Raw genomic sequence first — 16,605 nt, forward strand, 5'->3', positions numbered from 1 at the left:
GGGTACCTTGGCCCTGTGCTTCCAATGCAATATTCTTAAACAATTTCTGTTCTTCTTGTAAAGACTGAATTGTCTTGGCTACCCGTCTTTGTTGCTTTGACAGAATTTTTCACTTTTATGTAGTTCCTGCTTTAGAAGTTGTGCACAAATGTGGTCAGCTTTTCTGCATGTTGTTGCTCCTGGAGGACTGTTGAGTCCTAGGTATGATCATTCATTAGCACACCTGAAGCTTTTCAGGCTTTTCAACCATATTTTGTGTGCTAATTAAGACTAAGTAAAGAGTGGCATCTCCTTATGAGGGTTTCCTAACCAGCTGCTGCATAAGATAAGGTCTTAAACATTTGGGGTCTGTCATTTTTCTCTTGTGACTTTTACCCAGTGTGCATGGGACAACTGAAGTGCACCATTACTATTGTATTACTTGTCATTGCTGCCTTGGCCACTTCCACAACTTCCTGCCTAAGAGTTGGGAGGGATGTGTTGCAGGTGTTTCAGAATAAACTTCTGATCCGCACTAGAAGTGCAGAAATGATGCACAGCTCACCTTTGCCATGTACTTTTCAGTGACTGAAGTTAAAATAGCTTGACTGTGACTTCTGCAGGGGCACACCTCTTCATAGCCCTCCCTCTCCACTACCTCCCAACTCCATTTAAACACAACAGCTATTCAAGTCCTCTGTTTCCATTAATTGCAAGGCTGCAGTTCCCTGCTGTCACTGCTAATGAACTCTGATGGAGGCAAAGTTTCTGATCTAGACAGATGCTTTCCATTCTGTGTGATTCTTGTAAATACAGCAGTACTACAGGCACAGAGAGTAAATCATTTGGAAGATAAATTGTCAAGGGATGAGGGCCGAGTGAGCTACCTTTTTGTGTGCTTTCAAGAAGAAATGCTGCGTCTTTGGAGTGAGACAGCCAATTATTTTAGAGCAGCAGATGGCATGCAACATGGGGTATTCCTGGTAAATGTCCTGTGTTGTTCCTACTGGCTGTCATTTATGATGAATTCTAAGTCCAGAAAGAGGCCCCCCACAAAGGCATTATTTTAAATACAAAATAAGCAGCATATACAAGAAGAGAGGCATTCAGGTGCCTCATGTATATAACCTAAGTCACTATCTTTCATCAAGTAATGCTGCATCATTACCTCCAAATACCCATCTGACAGAAGAGCTGAGAATGAGTTAGACTTCCTGCATTTTTCTTTTTAGAAAAAGAACTACTGCTTTCATGCTTAGAGGAGGAAACAAGGAGCTAAGAAATCCAGTGTCTTTCAGAATACCTAAACAATGCACTCAAAGATTTTCAAAAGTTATTTGGGTACGCACATGTACAGATAGGCATCTATTGGGATTTTCAGAAAAGAAAAAGTTCTGGATTCAAGTTACTGACAATTAGAGATTGTCATGTTTAAAGGACTCTGGCATGCACTTAACTTTATACTCTAGTTCCTGAATCAAGATTTTTGACTTATTGATTCTTATTTCATTGATTCCTAGTGAGGTTTATGTTTCCACGCATCAGCGCCCTCTTTGAAAAAGGCATTTAGGCTCTTGAGTTAGCGAGGAGCTTTGAAAAGCTTAACTTCTGTTCTTAACATGTACAAATTTGAACATTTACATTTACTGTATTCTGTCCACTTACTGTTCTGATTTGTGGTCTGCAAAGTGGAGGTAATGATGGAGGCTCATGACCTTTGTGCAACAAAATATTTAGAGTAGCAACGATAAATATATACAAACTGTAAATTTAAAGAAGTTTCAGATGTTAGTGTCTAGTGCATTTTGTGTCTCATGAAGCTTTTCCAAAGTTAGAAACCAAATGTTTATTTATCATAAATCCCACACTTGCATTATTGCATTCAAAAGGAGAGAAAAACTTTGCATAGGACTTTGGTTTCTTTTAGAAGAAATATTTTATGCTGTTGTATTTCTATAGTGGATTTTTAAAAAAATAAGCATAATGTCCATTGGGTGTGTGATTAGTCTCATTGCATTCTGCAGAAATCCCTATGTGCTTTAATGTAAGCAGATGCCAGTTATTCCAGAATCAAGGTCTTTATGGATTCAGAGCTGTTTTCACCCAAAATTAGTTTTGCACAGCAGAATTAATATGTTGTATTTTAGTGTGGACTTTTCTTAACAACAGTGGAGTTGGGGCTGTAATGAGTTTTTCTGATTTATGCTGGGACAATTGAAGAGAATATACTCTTCTATCCCCTGCACCATCCAGCATGAGATTATTGCACTGTTTGTTCCTAGCTTGTCATGCATCATTAATGAAAATCATCATTTCAGTTTACACTGATGCATTCAACTGAGCTGCCTTAGGGTCCTTTTTGGATTTTGCTGTGGTGACTAGAGAGAAACTGTCTTCACAACAGAGGCTGACAGAGGATTGAGCAACAGCTCAATCAACAGCCTAAAAGGATCATGAATCAAAGATAAACACCGAAGGACAGATCATCAGGAGATGTAAATTAGCGTAGCTCTATTAACTTTCCATTTAGACATGTCAGCTTATACCAGCTGAAATACTAATGCACAGCAGATGAAAGTAAAAATTGCATGGTATTTTTTATGTAAGAGATGCTTCCAGTGTATGACTTCAAAATTGCTTTTTAGTAGCTTTTAGTATTAAAGATGTGTTGCTTTGGTATTATAAGCCCTGATTCCATTCATTTACATGTCCTGGATATTGAAGTGCATGATTTTGCTTTGTGTTCAGTATTTTCATCACTGAATGCCCATATTTGCCTTCAATGTCTATATTTAGATACTAAAATAAATGACCTGATTTTTGAGAACCCAGTATTTCTCATCTGACTTTGTAAGAGCTCGTAGGTACTTAATGTTTCTGAAATTAGGCCAGTTATTTAGATGCCAAAAACTGGAACTAGAAGCCACACTTCAGGCTGCAAAGTAGAGAACTTTGGCTTACTCTATGTTGCTGTGTTAATCAGAAACAAATCAGTCAGTAGGCAGCTTCTGGCAATTTTTTTTTTCTCCAGATCCCTCTAGGTTAGTAATTATTCATGATGTGCATATAAGGCGATAGCTTTACTTCATTATCTTCATGCTAGTACAGGGAGACAAGTAGAATTGTCATTAAAGCTAATAAGTATTTGTGAGACTGCAAGACTGAACACAGTTTATATGTAATGCAAATGTGATTTGACTGAATTTAAGTGCTCTTCAGAAGACCTTTCTGGTTACATTTTAAATGTTCTCTAAAATTCCTGGTTTTTATTAAAAAAAAAAAAAGGATACTTTATTGGCTTACTTAAATATGAAACACAAAAAAAGCATTTGAGTTTCACTTATTTTTTTAATTTTTATTCCAGGTTGGCATCAAGTACCAGTTTTTCTAATCAAGCAGAAAGGTATGGTAGCAAAGGATATCTTGGACAAAATGAAACAATTAATCTAAAGCATTATCCTCCCTAGCCTTGAAATCAACTATATTTAACCTCTAAAAAATTTATTTAAGGTTGTGATTAAGAGGAAAAACCTGTCCTTTACCACTTGTTTCAAGTATCTCATGTGTTCTGAAGATGAACAGGAACCCATATTCATATGTCTTGAACATGAAAAACTCAAGTCAGAAATAATTTAAAGGTGCCTTCTGGTTTCCACAATTTCAGTGCAGCTTTTTCTAGTTTGTTCTGTGTTCAGTATTTGTCTTGATAATCTTACCTCTATACATTCAATCAAGTGAATCATCCTTGGCCATGGAGAACCCCTGGTAGTGATGTCTCATTATGTAAATCAGATGCTGAATAGGATAAATTCATTTTGAGAAGCTGTAAAAAATGTTAAGATGTGCAGTTTATGGGTAGATAGATAACACTTTAGCTTTTTAAATGAAACCGTTCATTTTATGAGTGATTAGGAAGTACTTAATCTCTTGAAGGAAACTGCAAGAGGCAAATTAATATTATAATGTGTGTGGTTTACCTGTTGTTCATGAGTTTTATGGTAACGCGAAGAACCTCATCCTCTATCACTGAAATACACAAGGTGACAGCAGGGTTATATTTCAAACTCAGCTAACTTAAAAATAAAACTGTGGAAAATCAGGAAAAATACAACAATTTATTGAGACTTAAATACTTTAGGTATGTGTACATAACTTTTTCAGCTCTTAATAGTCAAGCTGAAGTCATAAAATCGACATGCTGAACTGTTTTTTGGGATCAGGACAGTTCTGCTTTTGGCTGACTCATAACTGACTATAATTAAAAAGAGTAGGATTGTCTTTATTTTCTCCATGTAGTCAGCTTTGAGAAGTGTTTTGTCTGCAGTACAATTTCTTTCTTCTTCCTTTGTCCATTCATTTCAGCATGATGATCCCTGGAAATGCTGCAGGTGTTGCCAAGCAGTTCCTCCGCTGTGTGTTCCATCAGCTGGCTCCAAACGGCATCTTCCCGCAGCTCTTCCAGAGCAATATTAAAGGTAACGTGTGGTTTCTGAGTGCATTTCTGACCCTTTCAGTTACCTCTGTATGGACAGGCAGTGTAAAAATGTAATTCAAATTTTAGATGGAAGTTTTCTACGGACCTTGGCCACATCTCTTATGGACTTCAGTGAGCTGAGTTCCATTGCTGCTCTGAGCCAGCTGTTAGAGGTATGTCGGCAGTCAGTTCTGTTAATGGTGCTAGTTTTGTTAGCATTGTCAGGTATATTGGATCATTCCTCCTTGTTCATTAGGAGTTCAAATTTACATCACCAAAAGCAATGTGAATTTCTGTTTTGTCCTCCCTGGAAGCTGCATTAGGTTGCCCTCACCATTTTCTTTCTGGGTTTTGCCCTCACTGATAGCTGCTTTTTTTTTTTCTCCTCAGACCAGCTCCTGGAGCTGTCCTACATGTTGCTAGTGTGGGCCATCTCTTCCTCCAGCACTGTTTCAGGCTTCTGCTCATACATCTCAGTTCTCCCTCTCCCCTGTATCTGCTGGCAGTTTCTCTAAGTAGGCCAAAGATCTTTCACTGACTGCCTTCTGTGCACTTGGGTTGTTTCTACTGTAACTTTTGTCCTTCCACTAACACTAGTCGTTTGCATGTATCCTGCTCTTCTGAGAACGTGGCAGTTGCTTCATACAAAGATTTTGATATCACTTTAAAACTGCTTATGTCTTTCCGGCCCTGACCTGAACATGCAAGCCAAAAAAGCATACATGGTCTACTGAACATTAATGAGCATATCTTGTTTAAAACTGTCCAAAGGAAAATATGGGCAATCCACTGGTGAATACTTCACAAGTTCTGCTTTTTTTACTGCCATACCAATCTAAGCAGGTTATGAGTTAGGACCCTGCTTAGAACATTTTGGCTCAAAATCTTTTGGTCAATGCTTTAGGAACTGAACTAGACTTGTCTAGTGCTTCAGGAAGCACTTGGGCAACGCCCTCAGAGATATGATGGGAATTTGGGTTGTCCTGTGAAAGGACAGGAGTTGGACCTGATGATCCTTGTGGGTCCCTTCCAACCCAGGACATTCTATGATTCTATGATTCTGTCACATACACAGTTCAAATTCCCTGCACAACATTTTATCATTAGTATTATAGAAGTGGTGAGTAGTATTTGGTCAGAACAAATTAACCTCCGCATTTCCAAATACTGTTTAAGAGACCATTTCTGCATGTGTACCTTTGTTTATAGTTCTTGTTTTGTTTCCTAGGGTTTAAACAACAAAAAGAATTTACCAGCAGGGGGTGCAATGCTACGCTGTTTGGAAAATATTGCTACCTTTATGGAGGCCTTGCCGATGGATTCGCCAAGCAACCTCTGGACCACAATTAGTAATCAGTTTCAGACCTTCCTTACTAAACTTCCTTGTGTTCTGCCACTTAAGGTATGATGTATGGGTATCTGAAATGAGCTATACTGCCATCAGTCAGGATGTATTGAAACAGTGGGAAAGCTGTGGATGAGAAGTCAGAGTGGGTTGTTGTGAATATTTTCTAATGATTCAACTAATCCAGAGGACTGGATTTATTATATGTCTGATCCATCCCTTTAATTCTGTTTTCCATGGGTAACAATAACAACTCTGACCAGAGTACTTTTCACCTCTTTGTTGGCTTTTTTCCTCTACACTTCCCATGCCCTGTCTTTGTCAGATTAGAATACTGTATTTGAGAGAATCAACATTTTGGCAATAAAAATCCATCTGGTTTTAACTGTTAAAATAAAACTCTCAAGAAGAGCAGCACCACCTAATTCATTTACTAAAAGTACACAATAGTCAGACAGGCAGAGAGAACTAAGGCAACTGGGAAATGAGCCTAGCCTGTTTGGCTGACCAGACTGTAGTTCTGGCTGTAATCAGAGCTGATTGCAGAAACTGAATCTAGAAGCTTTGGGCTCTGATTTATAAGTGCTCAGAGGACACACAGAGGGATCTCCTGGTGTGTACATTTTCAGATATTGTTTCAGTAAACACAGTAAAAACTTTTCTGAGTCTTTCCAGTAATCACAGGATTCTGGTGCTCTTATTCTGACTTTATTTCCTATGGCATGAATGAGTTCAGTGCTAATTTGTTCTGTGCAAAACAGTGTTGCTCAGTATGAGCTGAGGGATCCAAAATCTAACTTTGTGACTTACAACATTGTCTTTTAAATTGGGTGTCACCACCAAATTACATGAATGATATTAAATTCCTTGGCGCTATTATGCAATAGTCAGATTTTGAAATCTCTTTAGGTTTTGGTAAATTGAGGCACTATCATGCAGCACTTACTAAGCCAAACAGGCGATAACCATTCCCTTTGCATACTACCCACCCCAATGTGTTGCATCCTGTCTAACTGAAATAAATAAAAATAAATTAATTGCATCTTAATAGTTCCAACTGCATATCTGCCATTCACAGAACATTTAGATGGAGTGTTTACTCTGGTTTCCCTTTTATTCATGGGAGGTGTCATTAGTGATAATAGTAAAACAATAGGTTGCTCCTGAACTTTCCGTCTCCTATTCCTTCCTCTAGGGTCATAAATGACTTTTTGCTGTTCTAGATATTTGCAGCAGGGATGAGGCAAGACAGTAGATAGACCCTGAGAAATCCCATTCAGTGTTGCAACCTGTGTGATTTGCACAGAAGAAAAATCAATCACACTATAAGGAACAACTTTAGAGGGGCCTCTGGAGCAGCTATTGCCAGGGCACATTCTGATGCTATGGGGTGTGCTTTGCAAGCCCCGTCTTGGGGTGTGGGCAAAGATGTCATAGCCCAGGGCAACCACAGAAGTACAGCATGAGGGAGATTGTGCGTACCTCTTGCTAACCCATTCTTTTTATTTTGGCCCCCCAATTGATTTTTATTACAGTGGAAATATATTTCTAGGAAATTTTTGTCATAATAGGGGTAAAGTTACCTTTTCTAAACTAGCCCTTTAGTGAAATTTTCTCATCTCATGGCCTGTGTTGTGGTATGTTACCACTGAAGGGGGTATGACTGTGTGTTCAGGAGAAAGCCAGTATAGGCAAAGTGAGTAAAGATCAATCATCAAGAATCATTTCTGAGACCTCACCTATAACTTATTCGTAGCTGCTACCACTGAAAGCGAGATATGTACACAGAAAGTTACTAACTGGGTTTTTTCTTCTTTTTTTTTTTCCTGTTCTGCCTTCAAATATTTTCACAGTGTTCTTTAGATTCTAGTTTAAGAATTATGATTTGCTTATTGAAGATACCTACCACTAGTGCCACCAGGGTAAGTTCCAAGAAGACAAAACTCTGTTGCCTCAGATATAGCCAGCCTGTGCTGTTCTGTGAATGTCGTCTTATCCCCTAGCTAGGAAGTATTATATATAAGCATAAAATTGTGCAGTCCAATACTCTTTGGAGAATGATAAGAGCTTTGGAATCTAGGTTACAGTAAAGTGTGGGTGGATTACATTCCTGTGTGGGTGTGAATGTATAGCTTCTTAAAGATTTGATGTTCTCTTTTAAATTCTGCTTTATTTAAAAAAAAAAAAAAAGAGAACAATGAACTTCCTTAGAAGTTCTGCAGTACAATTCCACTGAGATCAGTGAGGTTTTCCTGCATAAACACTACAGAATCTCATATATCTCATAAGCAACATGTCAGAGGTGAAACTCGTTTCTAATTTTTTGCTTCTAAATTCCATACAAGCATGAAGGGAAATGCTAGATAGAATAGCCATTTGAGCGAAACAGTGTAAATCCCAGCAAGGTAGTCTCTGAGCTAAAAATAATGCTGTTCCATTCAGGTGTTTCAGAGTTGGAATGTTTTTTGTTTTGCTGAGGAACCAGTTATTGATTTCTCTAAATCATGTCATTGCAGAGTCTTCTGGAGCCTTTTTCAAAATTATTAAGCTTTGTAATTCAGAATGCTGTCTTCACTCTGGCCTACCTGGTGGAACTGTGTGGTTTGTGCTACCGAGCCTTCACTAAGGTAACAATGAGGCTACAGCTGAAAGTGGGACAGATGAAGTCCTACTTCCCTCTAGTAGTATGTTTCTAAGTAAAAATTAAATCAGTGTAAAGTTTCAGACATGTCAACAGTTGTAGTTTGGCTAATCAAGTATTGATCATGATTCAGTGCCTTTTAATTGTAGTGAGTTTCACATTCACAGCATAGACACAGAAAAAGCGAACCTGCTGAAAATACTGCTCAGAAAAGTATTTTGGTGTGATTTAATGACTCGGAGATTTTTTTCTCTTGTAGAGGTGATATCTGGTATTCATGCATGACTTAAAATGTCTGTACAGTCATATCTGTGCACAAGTTTAGCCACATACTTTGTGCAGTAAAAACTTGAATATTCCAAGTAGTGCCTTTTGAGAGCACAGCTGTGAGGAGAGGCAACAGATAGCGAAGTAAAGTGGAAGACTCCAACTAAGGAGCTGTTTCATTCTGTGTTAGGTATCTCACTTTGGCATGCCTGGCTGTAAGCTGTGTAGAAAAGGGAACAGCATGTGTGCACCTTTAAAAAGCTTTTAAGATTCCTCGATGAAAGCTATGGTGTACAGGTAACAATTATTACTTGAGTGCATTCTTGTAGCTATTGGTGAGAAGCTGCACAACAACAAAATCCACAAAAAACAATCAAACCTTTTACGAAGGCCCCGTATGCTCTATTATGTAGGTGGTTAAGGTACTGAGCAAATATGTTGCTTCAGCCACTAAGCGCCCAGTTTTCCATCCTTGATACATTTTTCAAAACAGCAATTAATCCTCAGGAAACATTCTCTCATAAGTAGCTATGTGATTTTCTATATTGATAATGTACAACTGGAACACATATTGCTTCAGTCTTTATAAGACTTAAAATGTCACTGGAGAAACAGTGAAGAAGAAATGATAAAAGCAATGACACTCTCACAGAAAAACTGTACAAGAAAACAGGAAAAACTTTCACCAGATGTAACGGTTTGAAGCGCTAAATAGAAAATAACAGTATGTTTAATTACAGCAAGCAAATACTACCATTTTTGTCTCATTTGAAAGAGAAGAGTTTATGAAAGAAAAAAATCCTGAATACAGAAATGATTCTCTGGCTTCTGGAAATAATTTAAGTTAGATCTATAGTTAAAGCTTTGGGCAAGGCAAAGTGAGAAAAATGTTAAAGGATAACAGTGGGGTTTTTCACTGAAACAAAAAAGCTCCATTTAAAACTGAAGCAAAGACGTTCCTTTTGCATTTGTGGTCTGATAAGACTATTTCATGTACGCTTGCTAAAGCAAATTGTGAAATATAGGAAACGTTTCTCTCCCCTCATGTTCCGCAGTTTTGGTTATTTCAAGAATTTTATTAAAACAAAGATATTAAAAAAACCCCATGCTTTTCTTACATGCTTCCTGGTTCAATGTTCTTTTAATATATTGAGTACTTAATTGCACACAGGAAGCTTGCATTACAGCATGTGGTAAAATCTCCTTCTTGATTTAGTTTAATATAACCTGGTGACCCAGAAATGGAATCATTAGCAAATGGTCTCCTGCAATTTATAGCCACAAGATGCTTAATTTAATGGAACTACACACTACATCATCTTAGTTATTTCTGAAAGCTTACCATGGTTTTGCATTAGAAATATCAAATTAATGACTGCTGTTAGAAAAAAACAGATCAGTTGTGATGTCTGTGTTTCACTACAGTGGGAATCACTGTAGCCAAGTAAGTGTGTTGTTTGTGATAGAATACCATGTAGAAGTGAATTCCAGAAGGAATATAATTTGTGAACATTGAAACTATTAAGATTTAATTACTTGTTTTGCAACTTTGGATGTGTTGGCTGGAACAAAACACCAACTTTCAGGTAAGCTATGGAGGATTCCTGTCTTTTCAAAGACCAAGCCACTCTGACACTTAGTAGAGGTCAGTGCTGTACAACCGCTCCAAATCTTTATCTCCAACATTTTCCTAATACCCTGTGGCAGGAATATCTCAGTTTCTCTTGCCTTGGAGCCTGAAGACTCACGTCAATCTGATATTTCCTTGTATGAGTTTCTGTTCCAGGTCAGCAATTTGATTTTTTCAGTGCCTTTGGAACACTCAGTTGAGAGTCACATCTCTTCTGTGGATTGTAATCTTATCTTTAGTTTTCTGTTCAAGTATCTTAAGGTCCTAAATGGACACTTTTTGGCTTTCTTATCTCTTACAGCTGCAGAAGGTTGAACCTAAACTTAGCCTTTTGCTAGTATTCTGTTGACCCTTATTAAGTAAATGCAGAATGCCGTTTAATTGGACATGACATGATTTTGCTATTGAATTTTTTTTGAAGACTCTTGAAGTGGCAGATCTTCGGTATTTGTAATTACTGTAGTAGCAACAGCGATAAAGAATTTTACTTTATACTGGCTTACTTGGAGGATAGCATACCACTTCATTAAAGAACCAAATTTACTATTCTTATTACTAAGTTTGGGCCCTGAGATACTCCTAGAAACAAACTTCAGTAGTTTCACATTCTACATGTAGACCTCTGGCAAGTCACAGTTTGAGGGTTGCAAGGCACATTTATAGGGATGCATAGGTATTCTAGAGGCTTAATTTGGCTGAACAGAGGCTAAAGGGTTGTATTCTTGACTCTTTGGTACCAGGTTTACACATGTGACTCTCCTGAGCGTTATTCTCATGGAACTAATACCCGTTTACAGCTCTGTTGCAATATATAAAGTTCTTAAAGTATGTATAAAGCATGTTTATACATATTTATCACCACCAGAATGATAGCAATAAGTAGACTTTGATAAGAAGGGTACTCTGGGCTATTGACTTCCGTGTCATTATTCCTGATTTACAGTGCAGGAAGCAAGAGGTCAGATGTCAAAAAACATTTTGATTGATTTTGCTCGATTCTTGGAGAAGTAAGGAAGAGGGTCATCAAAACTGCTACCCTGAACTTCAGAAGGGCAGACTTTGGATTGTTAAGGAGCCTGGTTAACAGAGTCCCTTGGGAGGCAGTCCTGAAGGGCAAAGGAGTCCAGGAAGGCTGGATGTTACTAAAGAAGGAAGTCTCAAAGGCGCAGGAGCAGGGTGTCCCCATGTGCCGTAAGTCGAGCAGGCAGGGGAGAAGACCGGCTTGGCTGAATAGGGAGCTTTGGCTGGAACTCAACAAAAAAAAGGAGAGCTTACTGCCTTTGGAAGAAGGGGCAGGTGACTCAGGAGGACTACAAGGATGTTGTGAGGTTATGCAGGGAAAAGATTAGGAAGGCGAAGGCCCAGCTGGAACTTAAACTGGCCGCCACCATTAGAGATAACAAAAAATGTTTTTATAAATACGTCAGTGACAAAAGGAGGGCCAGGGAGAATCTCCCTCCTTCGTTGGATGCAGAAGGTAACCTTGCCAGGAAAGATGAGGAGAAGGCTGAGGTACTTAATGCTTCAGTTTTTAACAGTCAGACTGGTTACCCTCAGGGTTGTCAGGCCCCTGTGCTGGGAGATGGAGCTAGTATGCAGAATGAAGTCCCAGTTGTTGAAGAGGTGGCAGTCACTGACCTCTCCTGGATAGTCTTATACTGTATTATTCTTATCAGACCACCACTCTTGCATGTGGGATGTGTGACTTTTGAGTACTTGTCCGCTCAAGTAATGGTTTCATAATACAGTTGAACTCATCCAGTGTTGGTCGTTCCCATAAGGGAATGATTTTATGGGTTTTGTTTTTGTATTTTTAATTGATTTTGGAATGTTAGCTTCCTGTGAGTTTAGCTGCCTAGACTGCAGCAATGTATTGTGACAAGGACCACTCCAGTTTGGGGCCCATTCCATCTGCTAAATGTGTTATCTGTCTGCACACTCCATGTAATTGAAAATTTAGAAGAAACTCAGAGCTTGAAGTAAGGTCTCTTGGTTCATAGACTGGCACCACAACATCCATGAAAGACATACTGTTCTGTTGGTTTGGCACCTTCTCCCAAATCAGGGGCTGATATTTAAAATCTGTTTTCATTAAAAGTGTGTGGGTGCTGTGTGACCGTGCTGGTTTTGGCCAGGATGGAGTTAATTTTCTTCATAGTAGCTAGTATGGGGCCATGTTTTGGGTTTGTGCTGAAAACAGTGTTGATAATACAGGGATGTTTTTATTACTGCTGAGCGGTGCTGACACAGAGTCAGGGCCTTTTCTGCTTCTCACCCCACCCTACCAGCGAGTGGGCTGGGGGTGCACAAGAAGTTGGGAGGGGACACAGCTGGGACAATTGACCCCAACTGACCCAAGGGATATTCCACACCATATGACATCATGCTCAGCAATAAAATTAGGAGGAAGGTTGGCCGGGGGACCACTGCCTAGGCATTTGGTGGGCATCAGTTGGTTGGTGGTGAGCAATTGTTTTCATTTGCATCACTTGTCCTTGGGTTCTATTTATCTCTCTTCTTTATTTTCCTTTTTCATTAATTTTTTCTATTATTATTATTGTTGTTGTTATTAATTTTTATTATTTTTAATAATTTCAATTATTAAACTGTTCTTATCTCAACCCACAAGTTTTCTCACTTTTATCCTTCTAATTCTCTTCCTCCCATCTTGCGGGGTTGGGGAGTGAGTGAGTGGCTGTGTGGTGCTTATTTGCTGGCTGGGGTTAGACCACGGCAGGGAGGCTGCTGTAAGCTCTGTTTGGCAGTATGCTATGCAGATACAATGCGGTGACATCAGCTTTCTGAGGAGGAATGCTGGTGACTGGCCTCTTGGTCTGCTGCAACCAAAGCTCGCACTCACTTCCAGGTATTCATCTCCTCCATCTCCTTACCTTTTAGCTGCGCTTGCTACTGTGTGTAGCTGGAGGTGGCCTGCTACTCACCCTCACTAACTAAACTGCACAAGACTTCTCTCAGGAATAGGCAAACATTATTATGCCATTTTAGAAATGTCACAGAGGAACTGAGGCCCTGACTGAGCAAAAAGTTCCACACATTTAACTTGAGTGAGCAGACAACAATGTGAGGTTTACAAGACAGAAGATACTAGGCTTTAAATCTTAAGCACACTTTGGATATGCTCTCTTTATTAGACAACATTATTTCATCTCTACTGGTCATTTGAAAGAGAGCTCAATGCAAGTCTCTCTGCTGATCTAAATTCTTGAGTTGCTGTGGTCAGTAGTAGGTTATAGACTTTTTCTGCATATTTTTCTTATCTTCGAAAGTCAGAGAATGTCAAAGTAAGATGTATAACAGGCTCGTCTTATCTCTTGTACCTCCTTGCTGTCTCAGCTCTAAAACTCTGTTTTTAGGCTTCTGTGTTCTAATCTCCACTGGCTGATTTCCCTCTATGTTTTAAAATGTTTCTGTTGTAGGAGCTGTAGCCAAGATGGTTTTTATTGTGTAAGTGGAAAAGTACTGCTAGTCTAATGAATGAAATGTCCAAGCTGTCCAAGATGTCCAAGCTGCCTTAGTGCAAGCACCCTTATTTTAAGGGGAATGACAACAGAGAAAACTTATGGTAAAATGTAGATCATATCTGTCAGGTTTAATGAAAGAATGATGCTAAATACTATTGCCAGTTTTGTTCTCCTGTGTCAATCCTTACTGCTTTCCCCTTTTTCCCTTTGTACGGAACTACTTACTGAAAGCTACGCTGCATGCCTGGGATTTATAACTAGTTTATAAAATCTCTCTATATTTCATGTATGAAATATTAAAATCTCAAATATAGTGTCTGATACAGTGTCAAAGGAGTATCACCCTCATTGATGTCTGCCTTTTTGTAAGACAGAGGCAACAAATACACTTTTGTAACTTTTTTATTCTTAGACTTAGATAAAAAGTATCTTTGTGGTTTCCTAGTAGGTGTCAGTGAATTTCAGGACATTCATAATTCTGTGTTTTTCTGTTGTAGGAAAGGGACAAATTCTACTTGACGCGCAGTGTCATCTTGGAGTTACTGCAGGCACTCAAGTTAAAGTCACCCTTACCAGACATGAATCTGCTGCTGTTGGTGCAGGTACAGGAGATCCTTATGTAATTCTCATATTGATCCTGTCTCGGCCCATATTCAGGGGTAGGGGGCCATGGCAGAACCAACCAACCCTTCAAAGGCAAGTCCAACATGGTTGCAGAATGTACCCACAACATCAGGGGAAGCCAGAATTTTTTTGATGAAAATCCAGTTACATTTGTGCATAGGTGCATACATTTAGACTCCTACACTAAAAATTAAGAAACTAAACCAGGAATTCACATATCCCAGGATGATAATGACCTGTGCATCATTGCTGATGTATTGAGGATCACAATGTATATCTGGAGTTGCAAGGGGCCCGTAAGGATCAAGTCCATTGAGCTTTGTACTAATGTCCCAATGGGGCATTGCTAGCTTCTGTGGATTGCTAGCTTCTGTGGAGTCAAGTAGCTTTCTGTGGAGTTAAGCTAGCTTTTTCACTGGAAAATCTGAGGAAGTAGGATGGAAACTTTTGAAAAATCATTCTGCCTCCAAAATGCCAAATGTGGCACTGTTTGGGCACCACAGGCCTGTCCCACAAAAACAAATACTGAAGTCCATCAATTGTAATCACAGGTAGTGGGCTCTCATTGTTTACAGTGAGCTAACCATTATATGTGCTTAGTCACTCTCAGTGATAGGGGACCAGCGTAACAGCACTCCATTAGGTTCAAGCAAGATGTTCATTATGGAGATCATTCATTATGCTCCCAGCATCACAGCTCCATTCACTTCTTCCCCTCCTATTATGGGGTCAGAGCTTCATATAGCTTACTATGGGCTCATTTTCTTTTGAGTACTGGTACATTACTCATAGTAAATAAGTGGTTGCCAGTTGACAGAGAAATAATGCTGACAAGTGAAATTATATAGCAGTTAGCATAAATCTGAAAACAGTTATTATACCATCAGTGTTAGGGAAAGAAGTTGGGGTAGGGAAGAATAACACTTGGGTTTTTTTCTTTCAATGGTAAAGGGTTATTATTTTTTAATCCATTTTAATTCAAAAAGCAGAAATTTGCCGCCTTTTTTGTTTGTTTTTGTGTTTTTTTTTTAAACCCAGACTTCTTTTTACTGTCCTAGCCAAGACCATCATAACTAAAAAACCACCAACCTCTTTCTGTCCTGCGGGTGCAGTGATGCAGCTTGATACCATGTGCATTGGTGTTTGTTGACTTGAACTGGCTTTTCCTGTATTACAGAATAAAACAATTTTTCTGCATTGCTCCATTGTATAGGTCAGTCCTATGGCTACCCGAAAGGGTGACAGTCCCACAGTCTAGTCAATCCTGAATTCCTCATTTGAGAATGCAAACATGCCACATCAGTTTTGGCTGTGGGATTTTAACTGGTAAACACTTGTCCTTCACATTTAGTCAATCGCCTGATAGACACAGTAAGCAAAACCCTCTCTTAAATTATCTTTATCTCATAAAGATAAGATGATAATTGCCTGGGTTTTCCTCCTAGCACTGTTCCCATATGCTGTATTGGCTTTGGGATGTATTCATACCTTACGCAACAGTACCTAATGTGGATATAAATGTCTTTTTATGATGTCTCTCTTTCAGAGGCTGATGAAGTGATTCATATTTCCTGCTATCCAAAGCAGCCAGCTTCTGTTTTTATGCAGTCAATGGTAAAGAATAGGGTTGTATTCAGACCATCTGCCATAGATGCCTACTGGAGGCATGACGACTATTTCTCCCATTGACTGTGCAAATTGGCAGCCCTTGGTAGTATGTGGTCTGAATCATTCAACAGCCTCTTGAATTTAAATACCACAGTAACCACTAAGCCTATCTTAAGCAGTGTTGTAATTTAAGAAGCCTACTAGTAAAAACACATATGTATCTCGTTATTTTATTTTCTTTGGTGTCATTAATAGAACAAAGGGATTTGTTCACCTTTTTACCACACAAAACCACTACAGTATTAATTAAAATGGTTTTGAATCCATAAAGCTGTGGCAGGGTTAACACAGCACCAAATGGAAATGGCTTTAATTTCCAAGACTGTCATATCCCCATGGACATGTTAGCCTGTATACAGGATTCTGTACAGACAGTGCACACAGAATCAGAGATTCAGTCAAAATGTTCGAGGTAATAAAGGAGCTAAGAGCACTTTAATTTAATGATAGATCAGTCGTGGGCTGACTGACAAAGGAATTCCTAGGGATGTACGT

At 38.9% G+C, this 16,605-nt stretch overlaps 1 protein-coding gene across 23 annotated transcripts in view; it reads left to right on the plus strand.

The window, feature by feature from the left end:
• UNC79 (unc-79 subunit of NALCN channel complex) overlaps window positions 1–16,605 on the plus strand; it is a 115,005-nt gene that overhangs the window by 75,971 nt on the left and 22,429 nt on the right. For 22 of the 23 annotated variants that reach the window (XM_075103783.1, XM_075103794.1, XM_075103786.1 and 19 more), the window contains 7 exons: window positions 3,344–3,382; window positions 4,342–4,454; window positions 4,541–4,626; window positions 5,682–5,855; window positions 7,652–7,720; window positions 8,315–8,425; window positions 14,316–14,420. In XM_075103783.1, coding sequence (XP_074959884.1) covers window positions 3,344–3,382; window positions 4,342–4,454; window positions 4,541–4,626; window positions 5,682–5,855; window positions 7,652–7,720; window positions 8,315–8,425; window positions 14,316–14,420 — 697 coding nt within the window. The other variant, XM_075103791.1, reaches the window with a different exon arrangement.

Source organism: Phalacrocorax aristotelis, chromosome 9 (genome assembly GCF_949628215.1).
Source record: "Phalacrocorax aristotelis chromosome 9, bGulAri2.1, whole genome shotgun sequence".
NCBI lineage: Eukaryota > Metazoa > Chordata > Aves > Suliformes > Phalacrocoracidae > Phalacrocorax > Phalacrocorax aristotelis.